Below are 14992 nucleotides of genomic sequence, written 5' to 3'. Positions count from 1 at the left end.
GCCATGCCTAGTAGGTCAATAATGAAAGCTATCCATTTACTGAGACGCCTAATGGAAAGCTGGGAGATAAACAAAAAAGTTTTAAATATGGTATTTATAGACACTAGGAATTGACAAATTCCCTAGAGAAGTTTGTGGAAGGTGTTGGAGAACAAAGGAGGCTAGATTGCTTATGTAAAGGTTATTGAAGACTTGTATCATGAAGCAAAAATGTGTGTTAGGACTTGTGGAGGAGATACTAAATTATAGTCTGTCACGAACCTAGAGTTCGTGATAGGTTAAAAGAGGAATTGGAGAAGAAAATCAGATTGAAGGAAGGGGGAAATCAGTAGAAAGTGGGAGAGATATTAAGAGAAAGAGAGGGAGAAATAGAAGAACAGAAGAGAGAGAAAGAAGAATGAGAGAGGAAGAATGGTAGAGGGAAGAAAATAGAATTTCAATTCAATTATTTTTCAGCATGCCTTCTCCCATGGAATGGGATGAATACATATAGGTGCTACTTGGCATGGGTGTGGATACAACAGATCATCCCCCCCTCTAGTAGTTACAACAAACTATTTTGTTCTTTTCCTAAGGCCTCACATGTGGCATTTCTAATTCTAACAAAATTGATAGCTGGAATATAAGTGCAACAATTAAAGTAAAAGAAATAAAGCATAGCTATTCTAATTAACTCTTGGGTTGTGACATAGTTGTATTACATCAAGAATCTGCATTGAACACTTATCTTTGGTCTTATGATGGATAAACTCACAAAGGACATCCAAGAAGAAGTACCTTGGTGTATGCTATTTGCAAAAGATATCATTTTGGTGGATGAGACAAAAGAAAATTTAAATAATATACTTGCATTATGGAGATTTACCTTAGAATTCAGAGGTTTTAAATTAAGTAGGTTGAAAACTAAATATGTAGATTGTAAGTTTATAAAATAGAAATGTGGACAATGTTACTGTGAGACTTAGAGATCAAGTGAAATCCTAAGAAAAGATAATTTTTGATATCTTAGATCAATTATTCAAAAAAGTAGGGGGGATTATTATGGTACTCATGGAATCAAGACAAAATGGTTAAAGTGGAGAAGTGTGCCCAACATTTTATTTGATTGTAAAATCCCTTTGAAGCTTAAAAGGAAAGTTTTATTGGATGGTCATAAGCATATCTTTGATGTATGACTTAAAATGTTGAGAAATTAAGTACCAATATGTGCAAAATATAAGTGTAGCTGAGATATGAATGTTATGGTCAATGTGAGTCTACATAAGAAAAAAAAAGAAAAGAAATGAGATTATATGTAATAAGGTTGGAGTGACACCTATTGAAGATAAGTTGCGGGAGGCACAATTAAAAATGTTTGGACATGTGAGAAGAAACCAATAGACACACCTGTGAGGCAAGTGTGGATCAAATGAAGAAAGTTAGTAGCAGAAGAGGGAGAGCAAGATATAAAAAAAGAAAAGAAAAGAAAAAAGCAACTTGGCTGGAAACCCTTTAACATGACATAGGATATAATAGCTTTGTAGAGGATGCAGTTATAGACAAAGATGGCTAAAGGTCTTCAATTCAGGTTATAGACTCGTGATTATTGTTGTCATTGTAATGAATGGAACAATTATTCTCCCAAGTAATTATTATGTTGCTGGTGCAACTCTACTACTCCATATTGAATTGATTGTATTCTACTTACTGCATGGTCAATTTTTCTTTGTCCAAATTTTATTCTTTGTTTCCCAAAAGAGAGAATATTTTCTTTTGTATCCCATACCTGACAACTGGCTAAATTCCTGGTTTAAATTCATCTCGATTTGAATAAATAAATTTCTTTTGATTGTACATCTTATGATATTTTGTTTGCAGACCAAAATGGCCCTCTAGTTCATTTGTTTCAACTGATGGATTGATTACTGCCATGGCTTACCGCTTGCCTCATGTAGTATGTATCATAAACTTTCAAATGATTAATCTTCTAGCAACTTGAGCAGTTTTTTTATTTATCCCATGCTATCTATTACCAAAGTAAATGACACCTCTACACAGGTTATGGGGGACAGATCAGGAAACATACGTTGGTGGGATGTGACAAGTGGGCAATCTTCCTCGTTTAATACTCACAGAGAAGGAATCCGAAGAATCAAGTTTTCACCTGTTGTTCTTGGAGATCGTAGCCGTGGGCGAATAGCTGTGTTATTTTATGACAACACGTTTGCTGTATTTGATCTGGTAAGCTAGAAATGGAAAATCTTGTCTTTTTCTCCCTTTCTTCCATTTGTCTACGTGTGTACATGCACGCTGTTGAGACTAAAAATAATATAATATAAAAGATAAAGTTAATCTTCTATCTAATAGCTTAATCTTTTAGATGATATTGTGGTTAACAATTTCAATATGATATTAGAGTAGGCGAAGGTTTTGAGTTCAAACCTTATAGCTAACCTAATATTTAAATTGTTGCAAGTGTTTGGATTAGTTATACAGCAAAGCTTGGCCACATGTGAGGGGGCATGTTGAGTGAAATAATAATATAAAATATAAAGTTAAGCCTCTATCTAATAACATGAACTTTTAGATAAAATGGTGGTTAACAATTCAACACATGCATCTCTAGGTTGCATGTTGTTATGCTTCACCATCAGCCTACATATATCGCCAACATGAATAAGATATCCTTGCCTTATGTATATGCACCAACTTCAATGACCTCTTGTAATTGTAAAGCAAGGAAAAAGATTGCTCACCTAATTTTCTGCACCATGTTTGTACATACTTTTTCATATTATTGTGTACTGTTTGTTTGTTTTTCATTCATTAGTTGGACTAAGAAACCGTTTATTGATGGGAAACTCTTTTGCATGATATGAGTTACACAAGCCCTACAGAAGATATGGCCATATATTGAGATGATTGGCAACCTAGCATTCATGTAAACCAACCCCACCTAGTGGGATTAAGGATTGATACGTAGTTGGTTTATGTAGTCAACTAGGTCATGGCTTGAAGGCATTGGGCGTCCAATCTATTGTTTGAAAGGATCATCCTATTCCCTGTTTCTTTCAATGAGAATCTGTGTCTGTTAGTTTCTTTTCTTCAATTTTTTGGGGTAATTTTATTTCCTGATGACATATGCGCTTAAAGGTCTGTATATAGCGGATTTAATTGGTTTATTCCCCCTTATTTTGGCACTTTTGTCTGACATATTCTTAATTACATAGCAAAAATTGCATGTGTTTATTAGCTGAGTTGCAATTAGAATTGATTTGTATAAAATAAATGCCTTCCCTCCACATTTATGGGGAATATTTCTTCATATATTTTGATGAACTGCAGGATTCACAGGACCCCTTGGCCAATTCCCTTCTACAACCTCAATTTCCAGGAACTCTTGTACTGGAACTTGATTGGTTGCCTTTACGTACTGATAAGAATGATCCACTGGTATTGTGCGTTGCTGGTGCTGACAGTAGCTTTCGCCTTGTTGAGGTTAATGTGTATGTACCTCAATTCAAGTGAACTTACTTTTTGCCTTTTGCTCTTTGATCTTTTTAAAGCTAATTTCTTACGTGCCTCATTTTTTTTCTCTTTTTGGATGGAAAAGATTTTTACTGACAAAGATAAGGCTGCAAGCTGCAGGAGGGGGACATATTTCCTTCATCTTTTTCCCCCTTGGTTGAAGACATTTCCTCTATGTTTAGCAAAATTACTGTAGAAGTCAGAATATTTTCTACAAATTGTACCTTGGCATTTCATATTAGGCATTTCACAGCTGTCCTTTAGGGGGACAAACAGGCAGCTTAGGTTGCATTTCCCAATAAGGACACCTAAGTTGGAGGTTCATAAGTTTCTTATATATGAGCTAAAATATTAGCTGGGCAATGTGGTCCCACTTAAGGCTTGTGATTGTTGTTGTTCTTGCATCCACACTACTTTCCTATTGACCAAGAGTCCCACATCCAAGGTTATGATCTTGACCCAAGAAAGTGTGAATTCCATTACTCAAGTGGACAAATTTTCTTAGTTGTGCTGGCTATCTTCTGTCTATGTAACTTGGACTGCAGGCACTACACTACTGGTGTTTGGTGTGGTTGTTTATCTGTTTGGACTCATCCAATTCTCATGTTTAATGACACAATAATGTGGTTAATTTCATATTGTATAAAATTTAAATACCTTTTTAATTATCTAAATTAATTGGTGTTTACACATTAACATAGAACTTTAATCTATAGAATGAGAGTGCTACCTATAGTTTATAGGCAACTTCTATTTCACCATATTTGTTGAATCTGTGTCCAACTAATGTGTAGGATGATATAGTGTCAAGTCCCTCACACAAGAGCTTCACTACTTTGGAAGTTAAACACCTAAATATCTTTTTGTTTTGGTCCTGAAAGGAAGTTTCAGATTTTTCCTTTGGTAGCATTCAGAGTAGAAATCTCCAATTATGCTGCTTAGATTTGGTTTTCTATTGATTTTGGTCACAGACAGAAGACAAATGGTCGAGCATTTTAAAAGTGAGAAAAACTGTAGAGGGTTGTGCTACATTTACTCTCTTATGAACATGGTGTGTGGGTGCATCTAGGCCTCAGATGTCTGGAAATTCTTTATCTTCTTGGGTATTTTCTGAAAAGTTAAACTTAAATCTAGTACCATTGGGCATTGGCATAGGATAAAAGAAATTCCACCTGAAGACTACCCAACCCATAACCCAGTCAGCCGCTTTGAGATGCTTAATTAAAGAAAAAAATTGTGGTACTTGCTATAGAAATGCTTCTAGATTCAAGATAGTCCCAGTAATCTTATCATATGTAATCTAATGATCAAATATACTGTTTCCTCAGTTACAAGTTATTCTTCTCTTTTAAGAATGGTTTTATAAACTCTTGTTAAAATCTGTTGTTCATTCCTGCAGAAATGACAAAAGAGTTGGGTATCAACTTAGATCTGTGAAAGAAAGATTCCGACCAATGCCTTTGTGTTGTCCAATATTACTTCCTACACCACATGCTTTGGTATCATTATTTGCCTTTCCTTTCTCTCCTTTACAGTATTAAAAATCATTCAATTATCTTATAGCTGTTGATAAGAAAAATTATTTGCTAAGGGTGTCATCAATATTAAACATTCCCCCCCTCTTTCACTCTTGCTCAGGTTGCCCACAGTATTCCAAATTCAGTTGAGTTTGTATAGACCTACAACCTCACATCTCACTGGAACCCCACAACACACACACACAACAGACACATCACTTGAAAACTCTTGAATTTTCAATAAATCTTGTGTGATTGACCTGTTTTTCTCTCATGTTAGATATAGGGCATGCATAATATGTTCATCTAGGAAAACATGCTTACTATTATTTGATGTCAACACAAGCTGCTGAGGTTTTGTGTTTCTTTGTACAGGCAGTGCGCATGATCTTGCAACTGGGAGTGAAGCCTGCATGGTTCAATACGTGCAGTGCAACCATAGATAAGAGTCACGAAATTGCTTCATCTTCTGGAGATCTTCGCAGTTACATGATCAATTCACCTCCTGTAGGTGACTCTGTAGTGCCAGAGTTGCTCCTTAAGGTACTGGAACCTTATCGAAAAGAAGGTGAGCATTCGGGCTTATGAATTGACAGTAATTCTCATCAAGCATGTTCCTCTATCATTTCTCAGTTGTGTTCTCTTACGTGTTCCTCTTCTCATGCTCAAGGCTGCATACTTGATGATGAGAGGGCAAGACTCTATGATTCTATAGTAAACAAAAGCTGTGCTGCAAGATTTGCTTTTGCTGCTGCCATTTTTGGTGAATCCATGGAAGCATTATTCTGGTTACAGCTACCTCATGCCCTTAACCATTTTATAAATAAGTTGGTTAATAAGTCTCCACAAAAAGCTCCCGTACCAGAATCATCTCCTGAGCTTGACGACACATCTATGCTGAGCAGGATAACATCAAAGGGTAAATCAGCATCTGGAACGGGCAAAACAGATATTCTGGTAAGTTTGTCCACTGTGTTGATTTATTCTTATTTTCTAGCTTCTGAGGCGTAGAGTTTGAACTTCAGGGTGATGCTTCCTCTTGTTAGTATTTGATGAATCAGACATCTTCAACGAGTCAAATACTTAGCTATGAAATTTTTACCGTTCATTTATGCTTTGTCTTGTACTCTAATCTGACTCTGGGGTATCTGGCCTGCTAGAATGGTCAACTTAGGATGATGGCTTTTGAACAACAAGAATTGTGGGGAACTGCAAATGAGCGTATTCCTTGGCATGAGAAATTGGACGAGGAAGAAGCTATTCAGAACCGCGTACATGAGTTAGTTTTCTTTCTGTTTATATCTCTATTCTTAAACCTGGTACCTGCAAAATTTATTGTCCGTAAAGGCGAACAAACTGAACACATGTGGTTTCAATACATTCTCAGGATTCTATTTTCTCCTCTCCTTATTGCATGAGATGGAGATCTACATATCATTTTAGTATGTGGATTTAGGTTTGAAATTTAATTTGGGAAAATATTCTGAATAATTAGGTTGTTTTATTTGCACAAAAATCATGGCTTGGAGCTTCTTTTATTTGCAACTTTGTGATTCAAAGTTAGCAGGTGGAAGTTGAAGATGTAATTGTATAACTAACTCATTGAAAGCAATGCAAAACCATCCTGTTTTGTGCATAAACATGACTAGAACAGATTGCAGCAAAAACATTAACCTGACAACTCTGACAAAATTTTTGTGGTTTAAGATTTTTTTTGGGGGGGGCATAATTGTTAGATAGTGGGATAAAGGCTTGATAATTGTCAAATTAGACCTAGGCAATATGATTCAATTCAACCACTTGAAAAAAATGAAAGGGACAAGTTGATGTCCTAATGATGGTTTCTCATTCCCCAAGTACGATGCCTGGGGAAACAGACCAGCTAGAGATATAAATATAATATTTTTTCTTTTTTTTTTTTGTGAATTGAATTCATTTTGGTTTAGGACACAGTTGTTCCTCTTGGGAGCCTTAGGGCCTGTTCTCTTTGTTGTTTTCAGGCCATTTTCAGTTTTCAGTTTTCCAAAATGGTGAAGACGTGTTTACTTTGTTGTTTTTAAAAATGCATTTTTGAAGACAAATTTTTTTTTTTGTAAAGGAAACCCAAAACGCCAAAAAGTCGCTTTGGCTATTTTGAGCCAGAACAAGTGCAAAATCTGAAAACGCAGAAAATAGTTGTTTTGAACATTTCAATCTCGCATAGTGTGATGCCTCCCGGTCCCACATCCAGGGTGCCACCCGTAACCCACGATTATTTGATAAATTTGAAGGTCGGTTATGCTCTACAGATTAGGGCGCCCTGGGTGGGATCCAGGTTTTACCGCCTTCATTCGTCCAAAAACTCGAGTCTCATAAACAACATAGGTAGCCGAGGGCACTCGCATCTTGGTCTAGCTATACGCTTTACAAGGCTTTGGGATGGAAGCTCAGTTTTCTGCAATTAAATTATTTGTCTAACGAAATACTATAAGTTTAACATATCGTCTGTCTCACACAAATATATTACAAACTAGGAATATAAAATACTCATAAATTCGTTACAACAAAAACCCTATCACGACTGGTCAACCACGCTCATCGGTGAATCGTCCACTACCACTGTTTTTCCTCTACTAGGGTCTGAATCATCTGTGGTTATTTATAAAGGGTGAGTTCGGGGACTCAGTAAAGGCAGTATGTAAACATAGCAAATTGTAAATCATGACAAACATAGATAAATATGAAATGAATTATACATGCAGGACCGTCCACCTCACCCCTCTCAGACTCTTGGTGGCCCTTTATGATTTTTTATGGACCCTAACACGAGCTCTGTCTCGTCCAAATAAAAATCCATAGCCTCATGCCTAATGTCATGACCCTATGAGTAATAAAAGGGTATTATTGTAATAGGGTAGAATAGTTTGTTAGGGATATTCTAGCAATTAGTTAGGTGCACATGGCTGCATGTGCAAGACTGTTAGGGGACAAATATGCCTATATAAGGCTGATGTAAATGGAGGGGATGTATGCTGAAATTGATATTGATGTTGAATCTCTATTTTCCTCTCTACATTTCTCTCCAATTCTCCCTCTCATTTCTCTCTATTACTCTCTCCCTTTCTACTGATTTCTCCCCCCATTTCTGTCCCATTTCCCCCTCCTACAATTCTGATTTCATTCCCCAATTCCTCTTTAACCTATCACGAACCCTAGGTTCGTGACACCTAGGCACTCTCCTATTATCATATGCAAGTCATAACAAAAATAATTTGCACAGAAAACATATTAAACCTTTACCGAAATAGTATTTACTGCCTTTCTCTAAATTGTTAAAATCACCGATGTCACGCCTTGAAATTTTTACTAGCAAAACACAAGAAGATAGTAGTATAAGGCACAATAATTTCTTAGATATTAAAATCAACTTTCATATAATTTTTGAATTATTTCGCACTTACCATGCTACCTACTCATCTTTTTCCAATTTCTCCTCACCCTGGCTACTGTTTTCTATTCCCAATTCCAATTCTTCTATTTATAGGTGATTTCTCACTTGGCTGCCAAACTTCTATCTTTAATTTTACATCCATACAATGCCAATACGTGCCACAATTTATCCCTTAATCCCCCTATTCCTTTTTGTCTTATTTGCAGGTCCCATCTTCCTGCTTACCTGCAACTCTTTTCACAATACATCCCCGTTAATGTAAGGAGATTAGTGAACCTCCTTTTACAAAGCATTATCCCTAGATTTAAAGAGAATAGTGGACCTTTCTTTGAATTGGATGAGATTGGTGGCAACGTACTTGGCCACCATAGAATTATATTCCAAAAATAATAATAATAATTGCATTCTAACAAAGAATTGAACCTGGAACCTACTCCAAGCAAGGAACCATCCTTGGGTGGCGTGACCACTAGGCTACAAGCTTTCTTGTTTGATATATGCAAAATAATTAATTCTATACTAATCCCAACTCCCTTTACTAAAAAAAATAATTTTCAGCCTTTTACTACCAAGACTTGAACTTTGAACCTATCAACTCTCGTGTGTACAAGTAACCACTAGGCTACAAGACCCCTTTGATCATAATTTTCACAACAATTAATTTTGTACTAAAGAAACTCCAAATTTCAACCTTATACGTAGATCCCGAAAATTCCAAAAATTTTCAATCACTTCCCTTTTCAAAATTTAATGTTCTCCATTAAATTCCACAATGCTACAATTTTTCAATAAATCATCTCAAAAACAGAAATTAATTTATTATTTGTTCCCAAAATACCGGGGTGTTACACATAGCAACAACGTTTCTCTTCCCTTCTATCTTCTCTCAAGGCTCAGCTGTCGATTGCGCCCGCCACCACCATCACCACCGCAAGCCGTCGTCGACTGCCATCACCTTTGTAAATCACTGATTTTGTGTCTAGCTGGATGTTTAAGCTTAGATCTATGGAGATTCGTCCGTTGATCTTGCTGGTTTTTGAGTACGTTGGTCGATGGGGATAAGAGTGTCAGGTGGTTGCATCTGATCGTCAGAAACCACCGGCCATGGTGGCCGGTAGCGACTGCCAGTGCGTTTACGCAAGTGTTGAGTTTGGCCGAAAGTTTAAGTTTAGATCTATGGAGATTCGACTATTGGATACAACAACAACATATCCAGCCATTATCCCATTATGTGGGGTCGGCTACATAAATTCTAGACTTTCATGTATTTCTGTCTTTTATCATATCTTCATTTAGACCCATGCACTTCATATCAAACTTTAATGTCTCTTCCAAAGTCTTCTTGGGTCTGCCTCTACCTTTTTTTTTTGAATAATTGTTCTATTTCAATTCTCCTTACAGGAGCATCTCTTGGTCTTCTTCTCACATGACCAAACCATCTTAGTCTAGTCTCTCTCATCTTCTCCTTGATTCGGCTATTGGAGGATGTTGGTTTTTTGGTATGTTGGCCGATGGGGATGAGGGTGTCAGGTGGTTGCCTCTGATCGTCGAAAACCACCGGCCACGGTGGCTAGTGGCGACTGACAGTGTGTTTTTCAATTTTGGCCAAAAATTAAAAATCAGATCTATGAAAATCCAGCCATTAAATTTGGCTCATTTTTGTGTATGTTAACCCCGGCTTGGCGTTTCTAATGGTAGGCTTTGATCGGCCAACAGTGGTCATCGTCAACTGTGGTGGCAGCGGTTGTGGCTGGTTTAGGCTGTTCATTAAATAAACTATCATAAATAATTTTTTTCAAAATTCTAAAGTAATCGCGTTTTCTAATTTTTTGTTTTAAGAAATAATTTTTCAGAATGACAAAAAGTACGCGTGTTCTAAAATCTAAAAATAGACATTCAAAACACAATACTAAAAATGAATTCAAAACTCAAAACTGAAAACTGAAATATGAAGAGAACACCACCTTAACTTTTAAGTTTTCTCAGTAATTATCCCATGATTAAAATGAATAGGGCATGAAAAGGTGAGGCTGGGTTAGTACAGGTTTTGAGGTATTTAATGTGGAATGTTCCTAAGTTCAAAAAGAACCATTCAAGGGTATATGAATGGAAGTGGATTCCGACTCTATTTTGTAACAAAAAGTGGTTGGTCAGGGCATCTCTGGTGCCGAGGCTCCCTGCCTTGTGAGGGTCAGGTATAGAGTTCTAAGAAACTAGATCTTGGCTTGTAATAAGTACGAAGGCTGTCATTCCCATTGTCCACATAAAAGTGTCAGAAGTGATAAGTCATTTTCTTCTTGATACCATCAGAAAAATCTGGTGATAGTGAACAAAAAAATTGACTTCTGGAGACAAATATCGGACTCCAACTTCATTTACATTGTTAACCCCTTTCTTATTAGTTTAAGCTTTTGGGACAAGCCGGAACTTAACATAGTATCAGATCCTAGTTCAGGAGGTCCTAGGTGAAATCTTGAAATGTGTATTTTATTCTCCTTTGTGTTTGTTGTGCTCTCTTGTTCTTTGCGTGTCAGTTCATCAATAGTCACATGCAAGTTGCACGTGAGGGAGAGTCTTGAAAAGCTTGATATACATTGTTGGGCCTCTTTCCTAAGAACTTAAACTTTTGGGGTGCATGGTAAATAGTTTATTAGTTAGAAATGTCAAGAAATAAAGCATCTAGATTTTTGAAAAGGGAAGTTTAGTAGGCTTATGTTGTGTTAAAAGGTGGACATAGAAAAAAGTGGCAATAATTGTTGGTGGATTATTTGAATGCTGGATTTATTGAGGGAAAGAAAATCAATTGAAAATGAAAATGCCTTTTTGTTTTCTGTCGGTAGCCTAACCATCATCACACACATCACAAGCTCTAATTCTACTAAGTGAGTTTGGCTGCATAGATTCTAGCACTCCAATTCCAATCATTTTATCTGTAGTCATATCTTCTTCTAAGTCATTATATCCCATACCATGTCTAAGGATTTTTTTACCAAGTTTTCTTTGGTCTTTCTATACTTCTTTTGTTTCAAACTTTTTCTACTGCATTACTCTCTTTACAAGTGCATGTATTGGTTTCTTCTCTCAATCACATTTCCCTAATTGTATCTTTAATAGGTGCCACTCCAACTTTATTATGGGTGATCTCATTTCTATTTTTGTCTTTTCTTATATAGCTGCATATCCTCCCGAACATCCTTTCTCAATTGTGCTCATCTATGACTGTGTGACAAAAGTCTGAAAATTTGAGAAATACTAGTCATTTTCTTCTATTTTCCCAACCCAACCAACCTACAGTAAGAAATAGTTTCTCTCATTTTGATTTCCTTTTCCTTTAATTTTGCTTTCTCTTGACAAATCTAGAAAATAAATAGAGCATAAATATATCTAAAGATGCTTTTATGCAAGAAGGATGAAGAGAAGTTAAGTTCTACCATTCCTCTCCCACTACTTTTTTATCTTTTTATCTATTCTTCCTTTTGATACATTTGAATGACGATGGTCTAGCTTGGCTTTTTGCAACACTTTTTGTACCATATGAAAATTCAGAATTGCTTGTGCCTTCATATATTCTTCATTCCCTTGATAATCAGGCTTGTGTCAGTTGGGAACTTGGAAGCTGCTGTTAGTTTACTGCTCTCAACCCATCCAGAGAGCACATATTTTTATGCAAATGCTCTTCGTGCGGTGGCTCTTTCATCTGCTGTGTCAAGGTCACTACTGGAATTGGCAGTTAAGGTAAATGTTCATTTGATATGATTTCTTTTTTATTGTAAATGCAAATCTTATTTGGAGAGCTATAATTCATGTAGCTGACTCCACCTAGTGGTATGAAGGCTGTGATAATGTTGTAAATATAAATCATAATTTACCACCAAAAAAAAAGAAATAAATGTATTATGAGGACCATTTAGGATACTTGCTTGTTTCATGTCTTTGTACGATCATGCAGGTTGTTGCAGCGAATATGGTCAGGACAGATAGGTCATTGTCAGGCACACATCTTCTCTGCGCTGTTGGGAGGTATCAAGAAGCTTGTTCTCAGGTTAGACCTATTTACTGAAGCAGTTCTTTTTTATGTTGTACCTTCACTTGAACAGCTTCATTGTCAACATCTTTACTTGATAGATACTTGTTAGTGGTATATAAACCATCTGGTTTGATTCCTCTGAAGTGAAATGTACAACTTTTTTATGGCTTGAAAGTTTCCTTTTCCACCTTCACTACGGGTTTTGTATTGCAAAAGGCCATTTTGTCTATTTAATGATATGACCTAAGTAGAACATTTTAAGCACCACAGGTACCTCTTGGTTTGTTCTGTGATTCCTCATCCGGAGTTCAGTTCACCTCTCAACAATTTCATTTCCTATTCATCTTCACATACATCAGTTTAGCATTGAACCGTGTCTTCTTGCATCCTTGTATCTAAAATGTTATGTCATCGTCATCATCACAAGCCTTATTCCCATTAGGCAGTCAGCTAAATGAAATTCTAGATTTCCATTCTAAAATGCTATAGAAATAATAAAAAGGCACTAATATTGTATGGAATTCAACCTCACAACTAGCCTTGGATTGCTGTTTCTTGCAAGCACCAATTAACTGTTGAATTGGAGAAGCTGTATTTTTTACTAAAAGATTGTATATTCATGATTGTTGGTTTAAGACTGCTAGCATCATTTTTTAAAATGTTGCTGCAGTTTTCCAGGTACATTTTTAAGTATTTGTTACTTTTTGTGGTGATGGTGACTAAGATCATGAATATACAATTATTTGATGTGCATGTCTTCTACAAGTTTGGGAAGAATTGGAAATAATTTAAACAAATCAAGCATCATATTTAAGGAGACACAATGAGTGACATTGGAGAGAAGGTTGTTTTTTTGGAGCAAAGACATTGGTGCCCTCACAGTCATAGAGGCATGTGCTCACTTATCTTCACTTCATTACTTGTTGGCTAGGGATGCTTATGGGTAGTTCAGTTGTGGAAAACAATGCCTGCTTTATAGAAAAAAAAATCACAGAAAACAAAAAACTGGAAAACATGTTAAAATGAGAAAAAATTTCAAATATAAAACAGAAAACTGAGTTTTCCTGTTTTCTAAATATATATTGACTGTTTGGAAACATGTGTAGGACGCCTTCCACTGTTTTCTTCACAAGGTGAAGCTTTCCCTTTGTTTTTCAAATTGAAAACTTGAGATTTTAGTTCAACCAAAATCAATATTAATTATATTTACATTAATATCAATATAAATAGTAAAAATGTGAATTTTGAAATTTACTAATAGTAACTTTATAGTCTAGAAATATCAGCAATATCAATAATAGAAAATTTAATTAATGATAAATAACTTATTGTGCTATTATTATATTTTAAAATTGATTAATAATATTATAATATTTATCTATATTAATAATATCAAAATATTAGTATTATAAATAGTAAAATTATTTATAGATATTATAATTGACTAACAATAAATACTCAAATATTAATATCTTGATAGGAACTCACTATTTTTGGATTAAATTCAATACTAGAACAGTAGAAAAATCAGTGTTTACAAGGATTACAGCAATTGCTAAGATAAGTATGAGATAAAACAACTAGTCGGCCTATTCAAGAGGGTCTCCTCTCTCCCCACGACCATTGTCCAGATTTTTTTTTCCCTCCCTTCTCTCTCCTTTCCCCTCGTCTTATGTACCTTCTCTTCATTCCATTACAGCCACGTGAAGGAATATTCTTGCCCTAACCGCTTTGGACTCTTCTGCCCCTTACTCAATTTCCTTGGCTACCCTTGATTCCCCCCTCCTTTTACGCCTTTGATAGGTATGAATAATGAGGGTCCTAACATTACCCCCGCCCAAGAGACACACCTTGTTCTCGAGGTGGAATTTAGGAAATTGTTGTTGTATCAAATGGTAGGGCTCCCAAGTTGCCTCTAGGGGTGGCAGCCCCTTCCATTGGATTAGAACATCAAGGTTTCTCAAATTCTTCCCTGTCCCTGGCCTTACTCCCAACAAGAATTCCAGTTCCACCTTCATCTCCAACTCAGCAGTGAGGTGGTCTGGAATTTATACCGTCTCTTGCACTGCTCCTTCCGCCTTGTGAAGATGGTAGACATGGAAGATGGGGTGGATTGCGCAAGAAGGTGGTAGGGACAACCTGTACGCCACCTTCCCGATCTTCTTCTCCACTTTAAAGGGCCCATAAAATTTTGGTGACAGTTTCTCGTTCACCCTAGCAGCCAATGTCTTCTGTCAATAGGGGCGGATTTTCACATAAACCAATTCACCGACCTCAAAGTGCACTTCTAGTCACCTTTTATCTGCTAAATTCTTCATTCTTGTCTGCACTCGTCGCAATTGGACTTGCAACTCCTCCAAAACTGCATCTCGCTCCAACAACTGTTGCTCGATTGCTAAAATCGTCGTGGTCCCTTTCTCATAACGTAGCAACAGGGGAGGTTCATGCCCATAGAATATCTAAAACGGAGTTAGTTTTGAGGAGACATGATAAGAGGTATTATACCAATAT

General features: G+C 36.3%; 1 protein-coding gene across 3 annotated transcripts in view; it reads left to right on the top strand.

The window, feature by feature from the left end:
• Window positions 1-14992, top strand: part of LOC127806520 (uncharacterized) — a 45806-nt gene that overhangs the window by 13783 nt on the left and 17031 nt on the right. For all 3 annotated transcript variants that reach the window (XM_052343875.1, XM_052343874.1, XM_052343873.1), the window contains 9 exons: window positions 1858-1933; window positions 2038-2220; window positions 3325-3485; window positions 4907-5006; window positions 5400-5592; window positions 5695-5981; window positions 6185-6303; window positions 12045-12189; window positions 12404-12496. In XM_052343875.1, the coding sequence (XP_052199835.1) occupies window positions 1858-1933; window positions 2038-2220; window positions 3325-3485; window positions 4907-5006; window positions 5400-5592; window positions 5695-5981; window positions 6185-6303; window positions 12045-12189; window positions 12404-12496 (1357 nt within the window). The remainder of the gene's footprint in view (window positions 1-1857; window positions 1934-2037; window positions 2221-3324; window positions 3486-4906; window positions 5007-5399; window positions 5593-5694; window positions 5982-6184; window positions 6304-12044; window positions 12190-12403; window positions 12497-14992) is intronic.

The sequence above is a fragment of the Diospyros lotus genome, chromosome 7, assembly GCF_014633365.1.
Source record: "Diospyros lotus cultivar Yz01 chromosome 7, ASM1463336v1, whole genome shotgun sequence".
Lineage (NCBI taxonomy): Eukaryota > Viridiplantae > Streptophyta > Magnoliopsida > Ericales > Ebenaceae > Diospyros > Diospyros lotus.
This window is presented reverse-complemented; position numbering and strand designations above follow the sequence as displayed.